Genomic DNA, 24,646 nt, shown 5'->3' with positions numbered 1-24,646 from the left:
ACCTTGGCGGGCGGCGCGACCTTGAGGCCTTCGTTCGCCTCAGTTGCCCCCTCTGAGCAATGGGGAGACGTCCTGGTCGCGAGGCCGGGCAGGTGCACGGCCCTCCAGCTCCCACCGGCCCACCAGGGCCATCAGCACTCCCGATCCCCATCCCCATAGCAGTCGCTAGCGCGCGACCTCACGCCGCAGCGCGGAGACGGAGCCCGCGGGCGGGAACCTGCCCGCATCGCCCAGCACGCACGCGCGTCTCCGGTCCTGCCTCTAGGGCGCCATCTCTACTCATAGGCCAGCCATGCCGTCATTTCGACTGACCCGTGGTCGCGATTGGCCAGAGATGAGGCGCGCGACCGGCTGTAGGCGGGGCTTGAACTGGCTATAAAAGAGGAGGGCGGCGGGGCTCGTGCTGCCTTGCAGACGCCGCCACCTCGGAGCTTCCCTTGCCGTTTAGCCATGGTCAACCCCACCGTGTTCTTCGACATCGCTGTCGACGGCGAGCCCTTGGGCCGCGTCTCTTTTGAGGTTGGGGCAGGCGGCGACGAGCCGGGTGGGCCCGAGCGGGCGGCGAGGGGAGAGGCCGAGTAACCGGGTGCGGGCACCCTGCTTGAGGAACGCGGGCGGCGCGGCGCCATTTCCTGATGAGGGGCCATTTTGGGAGGCCGGGGGCGGTGGGTAGACAAAGGCGGGGCGGGCGGGGGAGGGGCGGCCGCGCCCTTCCGGCAGCGCACGTGCTCGGGCTGCTAGCTGTTGGTCGCCACGCGGGACCGCAGGCCCCAGAGGGTCGACAACGCCCTAAACGGAAGGCAGACGCCGGCCCCAGGCCGCTGCCACGGTCGCGAGGCCACTCTCGAGGCTCGGAAGCGGCTCCCTTCGCGCTGACGCGACGGTCGCACCTGAAGGCTGCTTTTCCCGCCCCGGGCGCGTCAGGGTCGGTGGGGTTAGCAGTCTAGCCTTGGTCCCGGAGGACGCCTGCTAGTTCAGGGTTGGGTTATAGGGCTGCGGGTCTGGCAGACTCTAGGGTTTCCCCAGATGTCTTTAAAATCTTGAAATGTAAAAAGAGGCCCCTCGTGCCCTTCCCGGCCCCCACCCCGAGCGGAAATGCACAGGCGGCCTTCCCTCCGCTGGCGCCGAGGCCCGCCTTCCGCTGCGGTGACGGTGGGTGGGTGGGTGGGAGGCGCCCGGGCTCCTCCCGGTCGTCGTCCTGCAGAATGGGCTAGTCCAGACTGGCTCCGCGGCAGGGCACCTCTGATGGTTTCTTAACTAGTTAGAGTACTTATTAATCAGTTTGTGGTTACAGCAAGGTAGCTAAGTTACTCAGCCTGCTCTTGAAACGGTAAATGCGATTCCGTTCCAGTTAACCGGTAGGTCTTGAAGTGTCCAGTCGCTAAATCGTGTCCAACTCTGACCGCATGGACTGCAGCACGCCAGGCTCCTCTGTCCTGCAGTCTCACTTAGGGTGTAGCCCTAAGTGGTTTTATCCTCCTTAACGACCTCTCAAAAGCTGTCAGTGGTTAGTTTTAGGATCTTATCCCAAGGATGGATAGGCCCCCATACAGATCATGAGGGCAGAGGGTTTCCAGTCATGATAACTGTCCACGTTGGAGACACATAGAAGACGCCTAAACCCTGTTAGAGAAAACATTAGGTCCTATTGAGTCTGTACCCTACTCGTACTGTAGTCAGAGCTAAGAATTGGTAAGGGCCCATGTGGAAGCTTGCCCTGAGGTAAAACTCTATGGAGAAATAATAGATCCTATTGATCTACGCCCCACTTTTATCTGTAGTCAGCTGATAATTGATTGGGAGCCACGTGGAAACTGCCTAAGCCTTACGCTTCCTAGCGTGTCTCCGGTTAGCCAGACGGCTTAATGGAAATGAGATAGGAGCTCTTGGCATATCCATTGGTGAGAATAGAGATGGAACTGCCAGTACGGACTTTTAACTTTAGTAACGGTTTACCAGGGAAGCGGTTGACTACAGGATTTGAGAAACGTTAGACTTAGGAGAGACCATATGTTTTACATACAATACTTAGAAGCTAAGTAACTAGATCTAAGAAACATACAGGATTTCAATAGATGATTTAGTCACAGATCTCTGGAATAGTTCATAAAATATTTTAAAGGGTTTGTTTAAGCGTGATGTGTAAGCATTTTTGGCCAGAATGTTTTTTATATATGCAGGAAAGGTTTGAAGCAGTTGTACTAGAAACCAATCTTTATTTTTTACCCCACTACTAGGTAAGGGACCTGGAAACCAAGAAGTGACTGCTCATCCAATCCATAAAGCTATGTTAACAGATTGGAGGTAGTAGCATTTTCATTACCAGTGACTGAAATTACACCTGTTTACTCCCTGATCAAGCAGGAGTACTTGCTATTCCTGAAAATCTTGTCCTTAGGTTCAAACTGAAGTTGGGGGAGGTGATGTACATTTGAGAAGCCATATATCTGTTCAGAAGTAGGTGTGATAACACGTAAAAGTTTTAAGTCACTTTTTAGAAGCCTCACACTATTTGAGTCATTGCTGGTTCTGGATTTTTGGCACGTCTTTGGGTCTCATGTTGCTAACCCAACACCACAGGACTTAAGGCTGTCAGGAACAGTTCTTATTTGGGATTCAGAGCAATTACTGAAGAAGGATTATGTTCTTGTGAGAAAACGAATTTATGATTCAGAAACCCCTAAAGACAAGGGTACTAAGCAACAAAATATGCAAACAGATGTTGTTAATTAACTGTCATTTTTGTCTTACAGCTGTTTGCAGACAAAGTTCCAAAGACAGCAGGTTAGTTTAACAAAGGTATTCTGATTATTAACTTCTGTGTGTGTGTGTCTCCCTTTCTGTCCCTATATATATATGTATATATACTTTAATTTTAACAGAAAACTTTCGTGCTCTGAGCACTGGAGAGAAAGGATTTGGTTATAAAGGTTCCTGCTTTCACAGAATAATTCCGGGATTTATGTGCCAGGTATGAAATAGACTGATACTTACTTGGGTTGTCTTAATTTAGGATTGAACTAGAATACTCCAGAATGTGTATATATGGTTTGTCTGCACTGGTGCCAGTCTGCTGTTAAACTTTTCTGGTGCATTTGTTTGTTTTATGATTTTGCACTGATAGGATGCCATCTAAATTGCTATAGTTCTATAATGTTATTTAAAAAAATATGTGCACACATGAAGTGCTGTTCTACCATTTTGGTTCCAAGTGACCTTCTAGTTTTATTTATTTACTATTCATTTATTTGGCTGCACTGGGTCTTGGTTGCAATGTGTGGGATCTAGTTCCCTGACAAGGAATTGAACCTGGATCCTCTGTACTGCAAGCACTGGACCACCTGAGAAGTCCCTTGACCACCTTATTTTGAACTTGAGTCTTAAAGTTTGAATCTTGTAGACATGGCATGTTTTCTGACTGTGTCCAAAAGTGACATGTTTCTCTTTATGTTCACAGGGTGGTGACTTCACACGCCATAATGGTACTGGTGGCAAGTCCATCTATGGCGAGAAATTTGATGATGAGAATTTCATTTTGAAGCATACAGGTCCTGGCATCTTGTCCATGGCAAATGCTGGCCCCAACACAAATGGTTCCCAGTTTTTCATTTGCACTGCCAAGACTGAGTGGTAAGACAGGAGATGGCAAAGGCACCCTTTCCCTGCTGTTGCCTGCTCTAAGGTAGTGGAAGGGCATGGACCATAGTGAAAATTTCTAGTGTGCTTATAGAAAGTAAGTGGAGATACTCTAGCAAAACAGGGCATTTAGCTGCTTGTTTTAGTTACAAGTGGTGCTTTTATCTAATTTGCTTGTGATTTGTTGGTTCTTTTTAAGGGATCCGTTCTAAAATTAGGATTCTTAACAGTGGAGACTCTTTATGTTTCTTAGACTGGCCTAAAGCAATCTATTGGTGTTGCCAACTTTTTTTAGGTAGAAGAATAAAAATGTTTCCAGTATTTAACATCTCTGGTCACAGGTAATAATGTTTTTTATTCTGTTCTAGGTTGGATGGCAAGCACGTGGTCTTTGGCAAGGTGAAAGAGGGCATGAATATTGTGGAAGCCATGGAGCGCTTTGGGTCCAGGAATGGCAAGACCAGCAAGAAGATCACCATTGCTGACTGTGGACAAATCTAATAAATTTGACTTGTGTTTTACTTAAGCACCAGACCATTCCTTCTGTAGCCCAGGAGAGCACCCCTTCACCCCATGTGCTTGAAATATCCTATAATCTTTGTGCTCTTGCTACAGTTCTTTGGGTTCCATATTTTCCTTATCCCCCTCCAAGTTTAGCTGGATTGCAAAGTTAAATTTATGATTATGAAATAAAAACTAAACAATTATCTGTCTTTGTTTGCATTAGAGTATTGATGTAGGTTTCATTTTAAGCAGCAACAGGTTACTTCTAAGACAAAAGTTGTGTTTAGAATCAGCTTTTGTTCAGTTGCTAAGTTGTGTCTCATGACCCTATGGACTATATTAACATGTCAGGCTTCCTTGTACATGGGATTTCCCAGGCAAGAATACTGGAGCAGGTTGCCATTTCCTCCTACCCAGGGATCAAGCACATGTCTCCTGCCTTGGCAGGTGGAGTCTTTACCATCAAGCCACCAGGAAAGCCCCAAATCTGCTTTATTAAGGTACAGTTTCTTTACAATCAGTGTCTTAATGCTATTCTCCCCCAACCCCACCATGATCTAACCTAGGTTTTACATATTTGAAAGTTGCTCAGACATGTCCGACTCTGCGACTCCATGTACTGTAGCCTATCAGGTTCCTCTGTACGTGGAATTCTCCAGGCAAGAATACTGGGATTCTTCCCTACTCAGTGTTTAAACCCAGTTCAAGCATTGCAGGCAGATTCTTCACCATCTGAGCCACCAGGGCAGTCCCTAGTTTGCTGTGTGTTCAGTTGCTCAGTAGTGTCCTATTTGCAGCCTCATGGACTGTAACTCACCAGGCTCCTCTGTCCATGGAGTTTTCCAGGCAAGAATACTGGAGTGAGTTACCACTTACTACTCCAGGGGATCTTCCCAACCCAGTGATGGAATCTGCATCAGTGGATTCTTTACCCCTAGTGCCATCTGGGAAGCCTATTTGATTGACTGTCTTTTTAATCTAGAACAGTCCTACTTTCTAACAATTTCTATTAATATTAAAAACTATTGGTATTATAATGTGTAATATACACTACATAATATACCAGGTGGCGTAGTGGTAAAGAATCTGCCTGCCAATGAAGGAGATGTTAAGTAGATGTAGGTTCAACCCCTGGGCTGGGAAGATCCCCTGGAGGAGGGTATGGCAACCTACTTCACTATTGTCTGAAAAATCCTCTGGACAGTGGAGCCTGGTGGGCTACAGTCCATGGGGTCACAGAGAATCGGGCACGACTGAAGTGACTTGGCAGGCAAACAGGTATATACCATATGCTGTATATATACCATAAAATTCACCCATTTTAAGAGTACAGTAGTGAATGCAACCATCCCTGTAATTCACCACACTAGGAAGAACCTCATGCCCATTTGCAGTCCCTCTGACTTGTACTCTTTAAGTCCAGCACATTGACTTGGAATATCATTGACATTGGAGCTGCTGCCAATGTCTCCACTTTGTGTTACCTGCTTGTTCTACTTAATTATCTGTAAACTGGAAATTAGAGAAGGTTCAATGGACACGAGTTCAATGTTTAAGCAGAAAGGCATCGTTCAGTCAGTTATTTGTGCCTGACTCCGTGACCTCATGGACTAAAGCATGCCAGGCTTCCCTGTCCCTCACCAACTCCTGGAGCCAACTCAAACTCATGTCCATTGAGTCCGTGATGCCATCCAACCATTTCATCCTCTGCATCTCTTTCTCCCGCCTTCAATCTTTCCCAGCAACAGGGTCTTCTCCAATGAGTCAGTTCTTCACATCAGGTGGCCAAACTATTGGAGTTTCAGGTTCAGCATCAGTCCTTCCAATGAATATTCAGGACTCTTCCTTTAGGATGGACTGGTTGGACCACCTTGCAGTCCAAGGGACTCTCAAGAGTCTTCAACACCACAGTTCAAAACTTCTTTGGCACTCAACCTTCTTTATAGTCCAACTCACATCCATACGTGACTACTGGAAAAACCATAGCTTTGACTAAATGGACCTTTGTTGGCAAAGTAATGTCTCTGCTTTTTAATATGTTGTCTAGGATGGTCATAGCTATTCTTCCAAGGAGTAAGCATCTTTTAATTTCATGGCTGCAGTCACCCTCTGCAGTGAGTTTGGAGCCCCCCAAAATAAAGTCTTTCCATTGTTTCTCCATCTGTTTACCATGAAGTGATGGGACCGGATGCCATGATTTTAGTTGTCTGTTGAGTTTTAAGCCAACTTTTTCACTCTCTTTCATCAAGAGGCTCTTTAGTTCTCTTTCTGCCATAAGGGTGGTGTCATCTGCACATCTGAGGTTATTGATATTTCTCCCAGCACTCTTGATTCCAGCTTGTTTCTTCCAGTCCAGCGTTTCTCATGATGTACTCTGCATATAAGTTAAATAAGCAGGGTGACAATATACAGCCTTGATGTACTCCTTTCTCAATTTGGAACCAGTCTGTTGTTCCATGTAGGTTCTAACTATGGCTTCTTGACCTGCATACGGATTTCTCAAGAGCCAGGTCAAGTGGTCTGGTATTCCCATCTCGAAGAATTTTCCATAGTTTGTTGTGATCCACACAGTCAAAGGCTTTGGCATAGTCAATAAAACAGAAGTAGATGTTTTTCTGGAACTCTCTTGCTTTTTCTATGATCCAACAGGTGTTGGCAATTTGATCTTGGCTTCCTCTAACTTAGCTAAATCCAGCTTGTACATCTAGAAATTCACGGTTCATGTACTGTTGAAGCCTAGCTTGGAGAATTTTGAGCATTCCTTTGCTAGCGTGCGAGATGAGTGCAATTGTGCAGTAGTTTGAGCATTCTTTGGCATTGCCTTTCTTTGGGATTGGAATGAAAACTGACCTTTTGCAGTCCTATGGCCACTGCTGAGTTTTCCAAATTTGCTGGCATATTGAGTGCAGCACTTTCACAGCATCATCTTTTAGGATTTGAAATAGCTCAGCTGGAATTCCATCACCTCCACTAGCTTTGTTCGTAGGGATATTTCCTAAGGCCCACTTATCTTCTCATTCCAGGATGTCTGGCTCTAGATGAGTCTTCACACCATCGTGATCATCTGGGTCATGTAAATCTTTTTTGTATAGTTCTTCTGTGTATTCTTGCCACCTTTTTTTTTGTAGTGGTTTTGCCATACATTGACATGAATCAGCCACGGGTGTACGTGTTCCCCATCCTGAACCCCCCTACCACGCCACCTCTTCTACCTTCTGCTTCTGTTAGGTCCATACCATTTCTGTCCTTTATTGTACCCATCTTTGCATTAAGTATTACTTTGGTATCTCTCATTTTTTTTGAAGAGGTCTCTAGTCTTTCCCATTCTATTGTTTTCCTCTATTTCTTTGCATTGATCACTGAGGAAGGCTTTCTTCTCTCTCCTTGCTATTCTTTGGAACTCTACATCCAAATGGGTATATCTTTCCTTTTCTCCTTTGCCTTTTGCTTCTCTTCTTTTCACAGCTATTTGTAAGGCCTCCTCAGACAACCATTTTGCCATTGCATTTTTCTTGGGGATGGTTTTCCTGCACAATGTCACAAACCCTTGTCCATAGTTCTTTAGGCACTCTATCAGATCTAGTCCCCTGAAGCTATTTCTCACTTCCACTGTATAATCATAAGGGATTTGATTTAGGTCATACCTGAATAGCGGTTTTCCCTACTTTCTTCATTTTAAGTCTGAATTTGGCAATAAGTAGTTCATGATCTGAGTGTCAACTCCCAGTCTTGTTTTTGCTGACTGTATAGAGCTCCATCTTTGGCTGCAAAGAATATAATCAGATATTGTTAATTCTGCCTCTTGTCAGTTGGCATATGAGCTTAGACTCAACAGACCATCAGCTGCTCCACTGGAAAGGTACTTTGTACACTTCCTACTGAGTAGGTAACCTGTGGGATGGTACTTTGTCTGTGTGAAGACTCTGTTCCCAGATCTTTCACCTGATTGTTTTATTTCAATATCAATTACTGGTCTTCACCTGAATCAATTAAAAAAAGTTTTTGGCTGCATCACATGGCTTGAGGGATCCTATTTCTCTAGTCAGGGAATCAGGGACTGAACCCATGCCCTCAGCAGTTGAGTGTATGAAGTCCTAACCACTGGACCACGAGGGAATTCCCCTGAATCAATTATTCTGTGGTTGCAAAAAACTGAGAAATCTTTTAATCTCTCCCTCCCTCCTCCTATCACAATAGACTCAAGGATTTTCATTCAATGTATTATGATTGCACTCATTATTTTTGATGTTCAAATCATCCCAAATTTGACTAGTACAAGCCCCCCTAAGTTGACCTCTGTGTCTCTTTGACATAATTCCAGGAGCCTTTAGGCCTTTCTAAAGTTTATGCTTCCATTAGATTACAAAGCAGTTAGAGGCCTGGGAAGTGTCAGGGATATTCACATTTTCAACCCAAAACGAAACTCTTTGTGTTAACACGTAAAATGGAGTTTAGACTTAGATGCATTTTTCACATGCACAAACATGATGATTGGAAATCAGTGGGGCAGTCTGAAGCATTGTAATACATCCAGCACTACCCCCATCTATTGTCAGAGGCCCACAAATTTTCAAACTGCCTTCTGGCTAAAAATCACTGACATAATGAGATAGGATGTAGTTGTTTAAAAAACAAGGTAGTGCGTCTCCAGAATAGCATCAACTAGACTTTTAGGTGAAAAAAAAAAAAAAAAGGCAGTAGAATGCAATTTAACATATACTGTTGTGATTAGGCTAAGTCGTGTCCAACTCTTTTGTGACTCCAAGGACTGTAGCCCGCCAGACTTCTCTGTCAATGGGATTTCCAAGGCAGGATACTGGAGTGGGTAGCCATTTCCTCCTCCAGGGAATCTTCCTGACCGGGGATCAAACCCAAGTCTCCTGCATCGGCAAGTGGATTCTTGACCACTGAGCCATCAGGGAAGCCCTATAACATGATAGTTTTTGTAAAAAAGCAGAATAAAGTGTATCTTTGTGCTTTTATATATCCTTCGGAGAATACAGAGAAATGTTTTCCAGTGGGTGTCTTTGGGTAGAGGGGTGAAGGCCTATGGGCAGAGAGGACTCTCATCACACATTCCTTTTACCTGTACTAAATATTTCAAATTTCAAAAACATTAATTTTAAAACAAATCTATAGTATAGTTTGTCCTCCATATCCACAGGTTTTTTTTTTTTTTTTTTCCTAATTTTATTTTTAAACTTTACATAATTGTATTAGTTTTGCCAAATATCAAAATGAATCCGCCACAGGTATACATGTGTTCCCCATCCTGAACCCTCCTCCCTCCTCCCTCCCCATACCATCCCTCTGGGCCGTCCCAGTGCACCAGCCCCAAGCATCCAGCATCGTGCATCGAACCTGGACTGGCAACTCGTTTCCTACATGATATTTTACATGTTTCATTGCCATTCTCCCAAATCTTCCCACCCTCTCCCTCTCCCACAGAGTCCATAAGACTGTTCTATACATCAGTGTCTCTTTTCTGTCTCATACACCGGGTTATTGTTACCATCTTTCTAAATTCCATATATATGTGTTAGTATACTGTATTTATGTTTTTCCTTCTGGCTTACTTCACTCTGTGTAATAGGCTCCAGTTTCATCCACCTCATTAGAACTGATTCAAATGTATTCTTTTTAATGGCTGAGTAATACTCCATTGTGTATATGTACCACAGCTTTCTTATCCATTCATCTGCTGATGGACATCTAGGTTGCTTCCATGTCTTGGCTATTATAAACAGTGCTGCGATGAACATTGGGGTACAGGTTTTATGTCCACAGATTCAACCAATCATGGAGCAAAAATATTCGGGAGGGAGCTTCCCTGGTAATCCATTGGTTGAGAATTCACCTGCCAATGCAGGGGACATGGGTTCAATCCCTTGTCTAGGACAAGTCATGTTGAGGGGCAACTAAGCTTGTGCATAACTACTGAATCTACATGCCCTAGAGCCTGTGCTCCACAAGAGAAGCCACCACAATGAGAAGTGCCCACACAACTAGAGAGCAGCCCCAACCCTCCAGAACAAGAGAAAATATGCCTTCAGCAGTGAAGACCCAGCATAACCAAAAATAAATATTGGAAGGACTAACCTGGTGTCCAGCAGTTAACACTTTGCTCTCCTAACACAGTGGGCCCAGGTTCCATCCCTGGTCAGAAAACTAGATCCCACATGCTGCAAGTAAGAGCTGGTGCAGCCAAATTAAAAAATAATATTGGAGAAAAATATTCCACAAATTTCCAGAAAGCAAAACTTGAATTTACCATGCGCTGACAACTATTTACAGAACATTTACACTGTATTTAAAACTATATATAGTATTTACAGTGTTTTAGGTAGTATCCAGAGATGAGTTAATGTATTTGGGAAGATGGTCCAATCTTGTGTGCAAGTGTTACGCCATTTTATGTAATGAATTTGAGCATCTTGTGGATCTGAGTATCCGAGGTGTCCTGGAACCAATCCTGCATGGATTCTGAAGTATGACCAAATTTGGCTCACTTCAAATTATTATTGGGACTTCCCTGGCAGTTCAGTGGTTAAGATTCTATGCTCCTGAAGCATGGGCTCAGGTCCATCCTGAAGGAACTAAGGTCAGGGAACTAAAATCCTGCATGCCACTCAGTGTCAGGGGAAAAAAAAAAATACACACACACATACAAAAAAAACATGTAAAACACACACACACACACACACATAAACCCTTCCTAGTTACCTGTGAAGGTACAACAGATGAAATATGATGGCTGGGACACACTTTACAACAAGCCAGTAGGAGGAAGTGGTGTACAGATGCAGCAAGATGGACCAAATGTGAGGCTGAGGCCCAAAGAACCTGGCCCAATTGCTCTAGTTTTCTTCCATTAGAAAACAAAAATACAATCCTGGCAACACAGGACATAGCAAATAATTACATTACCAAAATTTGAAGCAATTCTCTGGAGAACTCTATTAAAACTCTAGTAATTCTGTTAAGATTATTTTGCCTTTTCTATTGCTACTTTGTTTTCTAGAAACTACAAAACTTCACACATGATAACTGTAGATCTTCTCAGTATAGAAGCTTCTTCAAAATGTGTGCCAAGATTCAGTAAAATCCACACTTAGAGACAATCCTATAGAACTGTTTCTTCAAAAATTGAATTTTAAGGAAAAAAAAAAGAGACCTATAGATTAAAGAGAAACTGAAGAGCTATCAGTAAAATGGAGACATAGTGTATGGATCCTGATTCAAACAAACCAACTGTAAAATTAGGAAACAATGAGGAATATTTGAATACTGACTGGATATTTGTATTACAAAATGTCTTAGCTGTCTTAAAATAATGGTATTGTGGTTATAGTCTAAAAAGTACCCCTTCTTTAGCGACACATACTTAAGTATGTAGATATGAAAATTAATCATGCCTGGAACGGGATTCAAACTAATCAACATGAGGGCTGAGGAGGGATATAGGTAAAACAAAATTGACCACAGGATAACTGCTGAAGTTGGAGGATGAGTACACGGGGGTTCATCATACTATTCTCTTTATTTTTGAAAATTTCCATAATAAAATAAGTTTTTAAAAATGAGAGTTTTATACTGGTATTGTATTAGAAAACATTCAAGAATTTCCATTGTCAATGAAGACTTCCAGGCAGAAAAAATATAATTTCCTGATGGACCATTAACTGGTACACTAACTTAAATCTTACAATAGTTACTTAGAAACTGACAAAAATATTTTAAAAATATTGTACAAATTACTGAATATTACTGTACCAATAAAAGATCACTAAAAGCTGGAATTTTAAGCCAAAAGCAGACAACTTACATAATCTTCAATTCTAGGTTTAAGTGTGTGGGTTCTGGAGTCAGCCAAATCGAAGTTTGTATCCTACTTCTGCCTTTTTCGATCTACTGGATAAATGTTTTCTGGCAAGCCATTTAACATCTGTGAGCCTCAGTTTCCATACCTTTAAGATGGGGGTAATAAAATTTCATCAGTAAAGCACTTAGTACAGAACCTGCCATATGGTAAGTACTCATTTAATTCAAATAATTTCACACGTATTTCATCAGTTCTTGAAATATTCTAAGATCTCTGAAATTTGGATGCATCTTATAATTGATGGCATATCATGGTTTAATTGGCAGTTTTTCTTTTTTTAGTGGTATGTAAAATAATTGTATATACTACAAATAGGTAGCATCTAAGATCCAATATAATATGGTATCAATGATAGAAGCAGATTCCCAATTTCTGATTTTTCTGAATATATAACCAATTTGAAATATTAAAAATTTCAAAGGATGAGCAAAGTATTTCCAACACAGCACAAACAGTTTTGAGACAAGTTATTTTTTTTAAAAAATGGTTTATCAATTCCATTTTTGTATAAAACACAAGGGAGAAACCTAGCCAATCAACACAACTGTTGCCACATGAAAAGGTACTTTTATCAAACTTCGATTCTAAGAACGTACAAATGTTTCTTTTATCATGTCTACAGTAATTGTCTATGGTTTTCCATTTAACTGTTTTAAAAATTCCACATAACCCCATTATTTCTTCTGTCCCGTTACAGTACAGTGACAGGGAGGAAGAGGGCTGGTTACGACAGCTCTCTAAGCAGTTTTCTGCTGTCCCTTCTTTCCAATCAGAGACTTGTGGATGTGAGGGATCACTCCTAGAATGAAATGAAATGAAACGGTATTAGTAGAAAAACTATCAGTTCAGGCCCTCAACCCCAAAGAACAATTCACAAAGAATGAAGATTTTTTTTTTTAACTGAAGGATAACTGCTTTACAATGCTCTGCTGGTTTCTGCCGCACAACAACGTGAATCAGCTCTAAGGATACATATATCCCCTCCCTCTGGAGCCTCTCTCCCACCCCACCAGGTCATCACAGTGCACGGAGCGGAGACCCCTGTGCTATACAGCAGTTTCCCACTAGTCATCTATTTTACACATGGTAGTGTATCTATGTCAATGTTACTTTCTCAGTTCCTCCCATGCTCTCCTTCCCCCTACTGTGTTCACAAATCCATTCTCTATGTCTGAATCTTTATTCCTGCCCTGTAAATAGGCTTATCAGTAGCATTTTTCTAGATTCCACATACGGTGTTAATATACGGTATTTGTTTTTCTCTTAGAATGAAGTTTACTTAAGTATCTATACCAAGGGATCTTCATCTTGGGGTCTGGGAACCCCCTCTAAAACTGTATGTAAAATGGTGTGATTTTCTGTTTTTTGTTTTTTTTTTTCTTTTTTTTTTTTTTTGAGAAGAGTAACCACGGCTTTCAAGAGGTTCTCCAAATGTAATCCAAAAAGGATGAAGAACTGACTCATTCAGTTACCCTCAGTCTGACTTTCAAGAGCATCACATTATGCAATTTCTCAAGATGATTTTTTTCAAACACAGTTTAAAGGATACAGAAAATATTTTAAACACTTGGTTTCAAATCTCATCTATGAAATTTAGCTAAAGAACTTCCTTTCAAAAACAGCATTGTATGTGGAGAAGAAATATTCAGATCATGAGAAGAAGCCTAGAATAGTAAGATTTAACACTTTTGGAATTTAACCTTCTATGTTCTCAGTACTGGATCACTGATCTGAATTACGTATTAGTCATAAAGGCCAATAACGTCTACGTTGAAGAGTAAATAATACATACCACCCCCAGCTATGGTAGCTTTGATAAGAGAATCCAACTCTTCATCACCACGGATTGCAAGCTGCAAGTGGCGTGGAGTGATCCGCTTAACTTTGAGATCCTTGGATGCATTACCTGCCAGCTCCAGCACCTACAAAGCACCCATGAGACAGCATATCAAACAAGGGTGAAGTGTTTAAGGATTCTGTTTAGACTTGCAATTATAGCTAAAAGATCACTATAGCATCTACACATAAAACACAAAAGATACATAAATAAACCAACAATAATTTATTTCCAAATTTCTACAGTAAGGTTATAGAACTCTTAGTACTTCATTTGGTCCTTTTATATTAATTCTCTGCAAAATAACTAGAAATGAGCAAAAATCATCAACTTCTATAGCAAGAAATAAGTGTTATTATCCCTTAGCCAAGATTCTAATTGTGAACATCTAGAAAATGATTATATTTTAATATACCCGAGTAGTCTAATTTTTCATAGCCCTTAACAGCTGGAATTTATTGCTTACAACTTGTAGAAAAGTTTAAAAGTATAAAGATAATTCCTTATTCAGAATTTCTAACACCGCTGGGCTTTATAATATGTAGGCAGTATGCCAGAAGCCCTTTATTCTATAATGGGAATTTTCAGCAAGAGTAATTTCAAAGTCCCAGCTGGCCATAAAACTGCATTTCTCTTTTCTCATCCATAGACTGTACTGGCATTATAAAACTTTTGATGGAAACAATACAAAACTAACTCCACAGAGTCTCCTGATTTAAGCAGAGTGGTGGAAAGCCTTGGTATAACATATGGAACAATCAGTATGCTTTAAAAACCACCAGCACTCTCTATTCCATTCTCCTCTGCAACCCTGAGTAGACTGAGGTGAGGTCAGGCACCACCATCTTTTGAAAGCTTTTGCAAGTGATTCTAGTGTGAAACGAACACTGAAAAGTTAATTACCTCCAAACTCAGATTTCAGTATTTCCTTTACTTCTAAAACCCCAAACTTAGATATGTGGAAGACACGTGTTGATTACATATGTGTATATGCTCGTGTGTGTGAGTGAATGTGTATATTTATTATTTAATCTTAACCTAAAAAGTCGTAAGTTCCTAAGAATAAAGAAAATGGGAGTTCAGATGGGACATGAACGTTCTGAAGCAGAAGCCTGTATCTTCACATAAATGAACAAAATGCATACCTTTCTGAAAAGCCTGCAGCTAAACAAATATTAATAAAAACTGATATAAAAGTGATAGAGGAGAAAGGCTCCTAACTAGTACCAACAAAAATATTACCTACACAAAAATCCCTCCTTGTGACACAGTAAAGTTGACACTATCAATGTTAAAGTAAATGGTAAATCTCCAATGGGAAAACAAATGATTTGGTAAAGTTAATGAAATGACAGCAGTGATAATTAACACACAGGTTAAACCTAAACCTTTCAACCTAGCTCCCAAGCACATCTTTCCCAAGTAAGAATCTTCCCCTTGCTTCTACTAGACTGGCTAACTCTATCACTTGACTTGCTTGCTACTCAAATTACTCTCCTGGTTTGGAATGCAGTTGGAGGAGTCTCATGATGTCCCTTTTGTTTTACTTAGGAGAGATTACTATGGAGGAAGTGATGGTCCATGAATTAAGAACTTTTGCCCAAATAACTTATCTAATTTCCTGAAAAGTCAAACTGAGTTATGATACAGCAATTTATGTGTACAACCACACAGAGCACCAGGATTGATTAGGTCTTTTACCAAATTTCATGTCATCATATCATCACAGTAAGAGTTGTGATGGACTTCCTTGGTGGTTCAGTGGTGAAGAATCCACCTGCCAATGCAAGGGACATGTGTTTGATCCCTGGTCTGGCAAGATTCCACATGCCGTGGAACAACTAAGCCCATGTGCAAAACTGAAGCTTGTGCACCCTAGAGCCCCTGCTCCACAACAAAAGAAACCAATGCAATGAGAAGCCTATGTACTGCAATAAAGATCCAGTGCAGCCAAATTAATAACTAATATAACATTAAAAAAATGTATGATCACACTGGTAAAACTTTACTCCACTTTAAATTTTTATTAACTAAGAGTTATCCTGTAACTTCACCAATACTTTTTTTGTTTTTGGCCATGATGCCCAGCATTTGGGAATCTTTCCTGACCTGGGATCAAACCTCCCTGCAGCGGGGTGCAGAGTCTTTACCACTGGACGGACCATTAGTGAAGTCCACAAATATCACCTACTGCTTATATACATAGTTCAGAATTAGTTTAATTAGCAGTATGGTATTTAAATTATTTTACACTTGTTTGTCAAGTCACTTAAAAATATGGATTACTGATGCTCAGTTCAGGCTTTCCTAGTAGCTCAGCTGGTATAGTTCAGTCGCTCAGTCATGTCCTACTCTTTGCGACTCCATGGACTACTGCACCCCAGGCTTCCCTGTCCATCACCAACTCCTGGAGCTTGCTCAAACTCATGTCCATTGAGACTGTGATACCATCAAACCATCTCATTCTCTGTCATCCCCTTCTCATCCTGCCTTCAATCTCTCCCAGCAACAGGGTCTTTTCCAATGAGTCAGTTCTTTACATCAGGTGGCCAAACTATTGGAGCTTCAGCATCATTCCTTCCAATGAATATTCAGGACTGATTTCCTTTAGGATTGACTGGCCTGCTCCACCTTGCAGTCCAAGGGACTCTCAAGTCTGCCCCAACAACACAGTTCAAAAGCATCAGTTCGTCAGCGCTCAGCTTTCTTTAAGGTCCAACTCTCACAACCATACATGACTACAGAAAAACCACAGCTTTGACTAGATGAACCTTTGTTGGCAAAGTAATGTCTCTGCTTTTTAATATGCTAAGTTAGTCAAAGCTTTTCTTTCAAGGAGTAAGCATCTTTTAATTTCATGGCTGCGGTCACGATCTGTAGTGATTTTGGAGCCCCCCAAAAATAAAGTCTCCCACTGTTTCCATTGTTTGTCCAACTATTTACCATGAAGTGACGGGACAGGATATCATGATTTTAGTTTGAATGTTGAGTTTTAAGCCAGCTTTTCACTCTCCTCTTTCACTTTCATCAGGAGGCTCTTTAGTTCTTCTCTTTCTGCCATAAGGGTGGTGTCATCGGCATATCTGAGGTTATTGATATTTCTCCTGGTAATCTTGACTCCAGCTTGTGCTTCATCCAGCCAGGGATTTCAAATGATTTAACTGCATATAAGTTAAATAAGCAGGGTGACAATATACAGCCTTGATGTACTCCTTTCCCAATTTGGAACCAGTCTGTTGTTCCATGTAGGTTCTAACTGTGGCTTTTTGACCTGCATACAGATTTCTCAGGAAAGGTGGTCTGGTATTACCATCTCTTGAAGAATTTCCCACAGTTTGTTGTGATCCACACAAAGACTTTAGCATAGTCAATGAAACAGAAGTAGATGTTTTTCTGGAACTCTCTTGCTTTTTTGATGATCCAGAGGATGTTGGCAATTTGATCTCTGGTTCCTCTGACTTTTCTAAATCCAGATTGAATATCTGGAAGTTCATGGTTCATGTACTGTTGAAGCCTGGCTTGGAGAATTTTGAGGATTCCTTTGCTAGGGTGTGAGATGAGTGGAATTGTATGGTAGTTTGAGCATTCTTTGGCATTGCCTTTTTTTGGGACTGGAATGAAAATTGACCTTTTCCAGTCCTGTGGCCACTGCTGTGTTTTCCAAATTTGTTGGCATACAGAGTACAATACTTTCACAGCATCATCTTTTAGGATGTGAAATAGCTCAGTTGGAATTCCATCACCTCCACTAGCTTTGTTCATAGTGATGCTTCCTAAGGCCCACTTGACTTCCAGGATGTCTGGCTCTAGGTGAATGATCACACCATTGCAGTTATCTGGGTCATTAAGATCTTTTTTGTATAGTTCTCCTGTGCATTCTTGACACCTCTTTTTAATATCTTTTGCTTCTGCTAGGAGAAGGCAATGGCAACCCACTCCAGTACTCTTGCCTGGAAAATCCCATGGGCGGAGGAGCCTGGTGGGCTGCAGTCCATGGGGTTGCAAAGAGTCGGACACAACTGAGCGACTTCACTTTCACTTTCATGCATTGAAGAAGTAAATGGCAACCCACTCCAGCATTCTTGCCTTGAGAATCCCAGGGACGACGGAGCCTGGTGGGCTGCCGTCTATGGGGTCGCACAGAGTCAGACATGACTGAAGCAACTTAGCAGCAGCAGGTCCATACCATTTCTGTCCTTTATTGTCCTAACTTTAAAAGTGAGCACACCAAAGTTCTGTTTGACACTAGTACTGGCTGAAAAATCCATCTAAAAACTGCTATTAAAAGAAACTAACAAGAGTGAGTCTTTTTGTTTCAAACTCATACTCCATGGGTTTCAGCCATTTATGTCTAGGACAACTCTGGGATTCCAACACATAATTATTTCCACCACTAACCTCAGCAGTGAGGTACTCCAGAATTGCAGCACTATACACTGCAGCAGTGGCACCGACCCTTCCGTGGCTCGTGGTACGAGTCTTCAAATGTCTATGGATGCGGCCCACGGGAAACTGAAAGAGAGACCATCAAAACGGGAAACACTGAAGTTTTAACATCACGTTACTGAACGTAACGAACAGCCGAATGACATAAGTAAATCAAGATAAAAAATCTGGTTACATTTATTAGAAGCCAAAATTATTTGCCAATTAACAGTTCTTTGGGGTTGTAAGTTAGTATGTCCTAATAATTAGCCCCAAATGGTCATGCCTAATTTTACACCCCCTGAAGACAGAATTTAAAAACAAACAAAAAACACAGTTTTACAAATTAATTCCTGCATAATATGGAGTCATTATACAAAATAAAGAGAAACTATGCAGTATAGTCACCAACTGCACATTCCACAGGGCCTAATAACTGTTATTTCTATTTAATTAATTCCTTCACATAACAGGCTCATGTGACTATGAACCTCTACCACCTTCTTTAGGCCCCAACTTCATTCTTCCTTCCTCAGTTTCAAGAGGTAACCTGATAGTTAAGAAAACCAATATTGTGACTTCCTACTTTATGAGAATAGGTACTTTCTCATTTCTACAATACCCTAATCCCACTTGTCTATGCCTCTGACTACATCCACCCCCACCCCCTGACTTTAAGGACCTTCCTCATCCTTACTGCTCCATCATTCAACAACTCCATTACCTCCTTTTTGCTGGCTCCTTTTCTGCACAGTTCAAAGGTCTCTACACGTCTAGTCTAGTCTACTGTAACTGCCTCCACTTACAGCCTAAATATCCCTTTTCAAAGGCAAAATTTAAAAGTAAACTTGAAACCTCTTTCTTGTCACCCATTTTCTCCCAATCCAAACTTGGCTTCTGTTAAACACCATTCTTAAAGATCAACAATAACATTTTAATTATCAAATCTACTAGCCACTTCTAGATTGCATGCTTCAGAAGAAAATGCATGACTGTTCTATTTACATTCCTTCCCTAATTCTAAGGTCCCCAAGACCAGGATCTATGCCTTACTCCCTTTTAGATCCTCAGTGATTGACATGTTGTCTGACACAGAGGACCTTGAAAACCATTCTTCTCAGGCCACAGGGATTACACAGTTCTAACAATGACTACTCCTCAGTCTTCATTGTTTGACTCAAGTATGTCAAATACGGTGAGGAGTCCACCAATGTCTATTTGTTCTTTTCTCAAGCACTACTGAGGAAACTCATCCATAGCACAAACTACCCATTTTACTTAAGTGATTTTAAATTTGTAATTCTTTTGATCACTTCTCTTGGAAAGCTAGACTCAAATCTACAACTTTTGGATATTTTCACATGGATATTTTACTGAATTTCCAAATGATTCCACTTAAATTTTTATTTTATAACTTGCTCCTACTACAAACTCCCCTTAGGGTCTAGGCCTTAGAGAAACTTCTGACCTTCCTCTCAAACCTGTACCTCTCCTCTCATTTTTTAGGAGCATATATATGCCTTCTATTCTTTTCCATCCCACTCAAGTTCAAGTTGGAGAAGGAAATGGCAACCCACTCCAGTACTCTTGCCTGGAAAATTCCATGGATGGAGTAGCCTGGTAGGCTACAGTCCATGGGGTTGCAAGGAGTCGGACACGACTGAGCAACTTCACTTTCTTTCTTTCTTTTTATGGTTCCTTTTGGAGAAGGAAATGGCAACCCACTCCAGTGTTCTTGCCTGGAGGATCCCATGGACAGAGGGGCCTGGTGGGCTACAGTCTATGGGGTTGCAAAGAGTCAGACACGACTAAGCAACTAACATACACACACACACATATAAGTTCAAGTATGCGTTACCTTATTCCTAAACCACTGCAATAACCTGTAATCTGTCTTCCATCTGCAACTTCAAGGTAAGGATACTGCAAATAAATTCCACTTGGTTTTTTTTTGGCTATGCAGCTTGCAGGATCTTAGTTCCTTGACCACAGATCAAACCCGGGCTTTTTGCAGTGAGAGCACCAAGTCCTATCCACTGGACTGCCAGGGAATTCCCTCAAATAAATTCTAATTGATATTTGCATGATGCTCCAAAACAGAGAAAGTACCCATAAAGGGTAAGTTCTTGCCCCTCCACTTCCTTCAGTACCATTCAGAAAATGTCATCTTCTTCCTTAAAAATTTTGCATCACTACCTTATAGTCTGGCCTTCAAACTTTCCTGTTTAAAAAGTATCTCTTATATGTAAGGCAATTAATTCTTACTCACCCAGAAAAATTTGAGTTTATGGATTAAAGTTGCAGCAATTCATATATATAAAATTTGAAATTACCTAGTGTTCTTGAGTATATATAACTTAGTCTACATTTGAAGGTATTGGGAAAGACTCAGAGGACTAGTGGACAGTCCATTCTTCTATTTCATCCTGAAAGCTGATATACCACTACAAACACCTTCTTCAAAACGAAAGCAACAGCATACTCACTTCAATATGATAGTTTATAAAAGTACTAGAAACATAATTATTATCTAGAAATAACAGATTTTAAGACAGCAAAATCACCAAATTTGCCTAAGATGTTTTCCTAACTTGTCGCTGCTTAGAAAAGAGTACAAATTAAAAGGCTGTTGCTTTGTTGTTTGTATTTTGACCAATTAATTTCATTATCAAAGGTCAATAGTACACTTTTGTAATTAAAGAAACATTTGAGTCATGAGTTACAACTGTTAAGAAATTAATTTAATAATGAATCAGTTACCTGTAGCCCAGCTCTCTGTGAGCGAGACACTGCCTTGGCCTTGGCCTTCCCACTGTCCTTTCCAGCTTTGCCTCCAGCCTAAGTGAAAAAAGTTCCAGATGAAGAATCAAAAATGCTATTTCAAAAATATCTAGGAAACAAAATTTCTTCTAGTTTTATTTTAGGTAGCTAAAAAAATTCTCTTTCAATTTTAAATATACATGCCATATTGCCATTTATTGATTTATATAAAGATGAAATCAAAACTTAAATATTTACTTAAAATGAGATTTCTAAAAATTTGAACATATTTTTCAAATTTCAGACTGAAGAATATTCATCATCAATGTAACTCTTATGTTAGAAATAGTTCATAATAAAATAATTTTTTAAATGTTAGCATCTATCATTTCCATAGAAATATTCAGAACTTACCTCTTTTGAGAGGGAAAAAAATACCATCTTGAGAAAAAACAACAACCCTCAAAAAATTAAACGCAGAATTACCTTATGATCTAGCACTTCTGGGCACATACTCAATAATTGAGAGCAGGGACTCAAACATATTTTGTATACTATTTGCTATTTTATTCACAGCAGTATTATAAATAGCAGCTAAAAGAAACAACCTAAATGTCCATCATGGAAAATTGTGGTATATACTGTAAGAATGAAGGAAATTCTGATACATGCTACTGCACGAATAAATCTTGAAGACATGATGCTAAGTGAAATAAGCCAGTTGCAAAAGGACCAATATGTCTGATTCCACTTAACACGACCTACCTAGTCAAAATCACAGGAACAGAAAGCAGAAGGGTGGCTGCCAGAGGCTGGGAAGAGGATGGAATAGAGACTTGGCAGGCATTTAAAAAATTGCAAAATGGTCACTGTTATGTGTGTTTAAAAAAAAAGAAAAGACATTCAAACTTATTCTTAAGGAGTTAAAGAAAAAACACTTTCAAATGATAGAAATGTTTCTCAAATAACCTGAATGTTCACAAATAGGACACAGTATATAAATGCAATGGAATATTATACAGCCATTTCAACAAATGAATTATAGACATGTGCTGATATGGAAGAAATCACAATACATATTTGGGTAAAAGGCAAGGTATGTGCAAGCACAGTGAGCTTTTGTTTATGTAAAAATGAGGTACTGCAGAGTATGTGTGTAACATACACTTCTAGAAGGTCACACAACACACCAGAAAAGTTATTTGCTACTAGGGAGGGAATATTAAGGATCTGACTTGAGAAGGAAACCAATACTCCCTTTTGAACTGCTCGATTTTACTATTTAAATCTATTTCTTGTCTGTTTAAAAAAAAAAAAAATCAGTTTACAAAACTGGCCAGTTGTTTGAGGGTATTTGTGAAGTAGAAATGGCATATCCCTTTTGTAATGCTTTATTTTTAGACTAAAAATCAACTATATATGCCCCATACCCCATGTCTCAGTTGAGCCAATGTTTATCTCTCAAATCTATATTTAAGGGAAAAAAATAAAAGGCCTTGGCAGTTGTTAGGAGCAGGAACAAAAAATGAATAATTAGTATCTGTCTTAAATTTAATAATCTAGCAAGAGAGACTGATTTAAGTTTAACAAAGAGAACTGAGAATCTTTAGATTTCTACAAGAATGCCTCATATATTTTTAATAATTTCTGACCATGCTGCTATACAAGAAAAAGATACTGCATCATCTTTGGATTTCTGAGGTCAGTTCAAGTAACCATGTGTTTTCACTTATTCTTCAAATAAATCTTTTCAGCTCTATTTGCCCTGATGTAAAACATAAGAAACATCTCAACTAGTGCATGAGGCTAAAACTATAATCATTATTTCTCTATGACTGAATTATGAAACACAAAGTTATCAATAAAAAAGTTATTAACTGCAAAACTCCTCAGGTTTCCCAATTTACTTATCTTAAGCAATTCTATCCCTACCGTTTCAAATCCATTACATTTGCTGTATAACCTATTTGTTTTTTAAGGAAGTAGGCAGGAAATCAGTTTTTAAAAATCTCAGTAAATTAAATGACTATTTCCGTGGCTTGGAGAGTCCAGATACATTTCTTATACTCAACAAAAACAAAATTTTAATTAAACTTGTGAATATAAAATTGCATAGTAAATGAATACTTTCGTTTCACAACCTCCTCAAAGTATAAACACACCTTCCCAACTTCGCACAATCATTTTAATACGTTTGCTGAGAAACAAAATACAAGCACGATAAAATTTTTTATTCTGAAAACTGAGTTAGTATTAACCTGGGCTAAGCATCTCCAGGTAGAAAACATGCCTATGGAGGCCAATGGAGTATATTTCATTCAGAAAAAGTTGCAAACTGGATGTCAAGCAAGTTGCAAATTTGTTTAACAGATACATGTTCACTTCCCATCACGTTTAAAATTTCAAAACAAGAATGACAACTCCACGCCTCCTGTATTTTTAGCCATGCGAACGTGTATGTATTTTTAGCTGCTGGTAAAGGGACAGCCAATATATGGTAGGTTGCTAGAGATTAAACGAATGACACCTTTTGAAACCAGCAAGCATCACGAGAATTGTCGGCTCGAGCAAATCAGTTTACAGAGCAGATGTAATCTATGCCAGAGTCTGCCTGTGAAAGCGCTTCCGTTAACGGCACAACTACAAGTTACAGAGCCCGGGTGCTACCATCCACAAGGTCGACTCCAGATCTAAGACGCGAGAACGTCACAATAACCACAATTTCTGTTTGTGGTTCAGCCTCGGGCAGGGCTGTCTCCGGAGGGCGCTCGGGCGGACACCACTCATCGCCTCGGCTTTACTGCTTCACTCGAGCGCAGGGCACGGCCCCCCTCCAACGCCTTTCCCTCTCAACTTAACAAGGAGCCCGGTTCCCTCCATTCGCGTTTCTAAAAAGCCGCACTTTTCTTACCAACGCACAATTTAGGACTCAAAGTCAGTCGCAGCAGCAGCGGAGGTGCTGTGGAGCCGCGAGGGTTGTCCTGCTCAGGGACACCCGGCCTCAGCCCGCGCACCTCGATTCGCGCCGGCGCCGCGGCGAGCGAGGCCGGGACCGCTGGCAGCCCGGGCGCCTGACGCCCGCCCCACCGATGTCGTCGCCGCCTGACGCCCGCCGCCTCAACAGGTAGCGGCGCCACTCGGCCATCGCCGCCCTCCCGGCCGCCCCGCAGCCCTCACCATGGTCTCGGCCGCTCGTGCCCTCGGTCCCGCCGAGCCGCCGCCGCCGCTAGCGCAGCACCGACCGCCGTTGCCGCCGCGGCCGCGAGAGCCCGGACAATAACCGGGGCCCGCCTCGCGCCGCCCCGGCCAATGCCCGCTCGCCTTGCTCGTTTGAACCCCGTCTGCTGCCCAATCGCGCACTTCCTTCTAACCAGGCCCCGCCTCTCAGCCCCTCCTCCCTAACGGCTGTTTGTTTTTGCACACGGCCCGCGGAGGCGGAGCCTCCTACTCCTACACAGACGCGCCTGTGCGCGACTGGGGGCGGAGCCAGACTCTGTTCTCCGCCTGTCTACAAGGCCCAACCTGATGAACGGAGGAGCTGACCAATGAGAGCTGAAGGCTGGCGGAAATCAGCCGATAAGAACATCGCCCGCGAGCAAGGG

General features: G+C 41.3%; 2 protein-coding genes across 4 annotated transcripts; one reads left to right on the top strand and one right to left on the bottom strand.

Moving 5' to 3' along the window:
• Window positions 1-402: 402 nt before the first annotated feature.
• On the top strand, window positions 403-4,376 carry PPIA (peptidylprolyl isomerase A). Of its 3 annotated transcripts, XM_010804358.4 has the most exons (6): window positions 406-519; window positions 2,238-2,304; window positions 2,754-2,784; window positions 2,883-2,971; window positions 3,458-3,630; window positions 4,005-4,349. In XM_010804358.4, the coding sequence occupies exons 4-6, from the start codon at window positions 2,963-2,965 to the stop codon at window positions 4,135-4,137; spliced, it is 315 nt and encodes a 104-aa protein (XP_010802660.1). In that variant the 5' UTR covers window positions 406-519; window positions 2,238-2,304; window positions 2,754-2,784; window positions 2,883-2,962; the 3' UTR covers window positions 4,138-4,349. The 3 variants fall into 3 exon arrangements, with proteins under 3 accessions (NP_847890.2, XP_010802660.1, XP_059741378.1); NM_178320.3 differs by lacking the exon at window positions 2,238-2,304 and having other exon boundaries at window positions 403-519; window positions 4,005-4,376; XM_059885395.1 differs by lacking the exon at window positions 2,238-2,304 and having other exon boundaries at window positions 406-586.
• An 8,116-nt stretch (window positions 4,377-12,492) lies between these two features.
• Window positions 12,493-24,288, bottom strand: H2AZ2 (H2A.Z variant histone 2). The gene is made up of 5 exons (NM_001038197.1): window positions 24,222-24,288; window positions 21,045-21,122; window positions 18,258-18,371; window positions 13,815-13,944; window positions 12,493-12,821 (listed from the first exon to the last, which is right to left on the bottom strand). The coding sequence occupies exons 1-5, from the start codon at window positions 24,222-24,224 to the stop codon at window positions 12,760-12,762; spliced, it is 387 nt and encodes a 128-aa protein (NP_001033286.1). The 5' UTR covers window positions 24,225-24,288; the 3' UTR covers window positions 12,493-12,759.
• Between the last annotated feature and the right edge of the window lie 358 nt (window positions 24,289-24,646).

The sequence above is a fragment of the Bos taurus genome, chromosome 4 (assembly GCF_002263795.3).
Source record: "Bos taurus isolate L1 Dominette 01449 registration number 42190680 breed Hereford chromosome 4, ARS-UCD2.0, whole genome shotgun sequence".
Taxonomy (NCBI): Eukaryota; Metazoa; Chordata; class Mammalia; order Artiodactyla; family Bovidae; genus Bos; species Bos taurus.
The sequence above is the reverse complement of the archived record's forward strand: the minus strand, read 5'-3'. Positions and strand labels throughout refer to the sequence as shown.

Coding starts and splice junctions, on each gene's coding strand:
- PPIA (NM_178320.3), top strand. CDS start 451: ATGGTCAACCCCACCGTGTTCTTCGACATCGCTGTCGACGGCGAGCCC. Junction 2,972..3,457: donor TTCCGGGATTTATGTGCCAG/GTATGAAATAGA, acceptor TTATGTTCACAG/GGTGGTGACTTCACACGCCA. Junction 3,631..4,004: donor TGCACTGCCAAGACTGAGTG/GTAAGACAGGAG, acceptor ATTCTGTTCTAG/GTTGGATGGCAAGCACGTGG.
- H2AZ2 (NM_001038197.1), bottom strand. Junction 13,945..18,257: donor TGGAGTACCTCACTGCTGAG/GTTAGTGGTGGA, acceptor GGTGCTTTGTAG/GTGCTGGAGCTGGCAGGTAA. Junction 12,822..13,814: donor AGCTACCATAGCTGGGGGTG/GTATGTATTATT, acceptor ATTTCATTCTAG/GAGTGATCCCTCACATCCAC.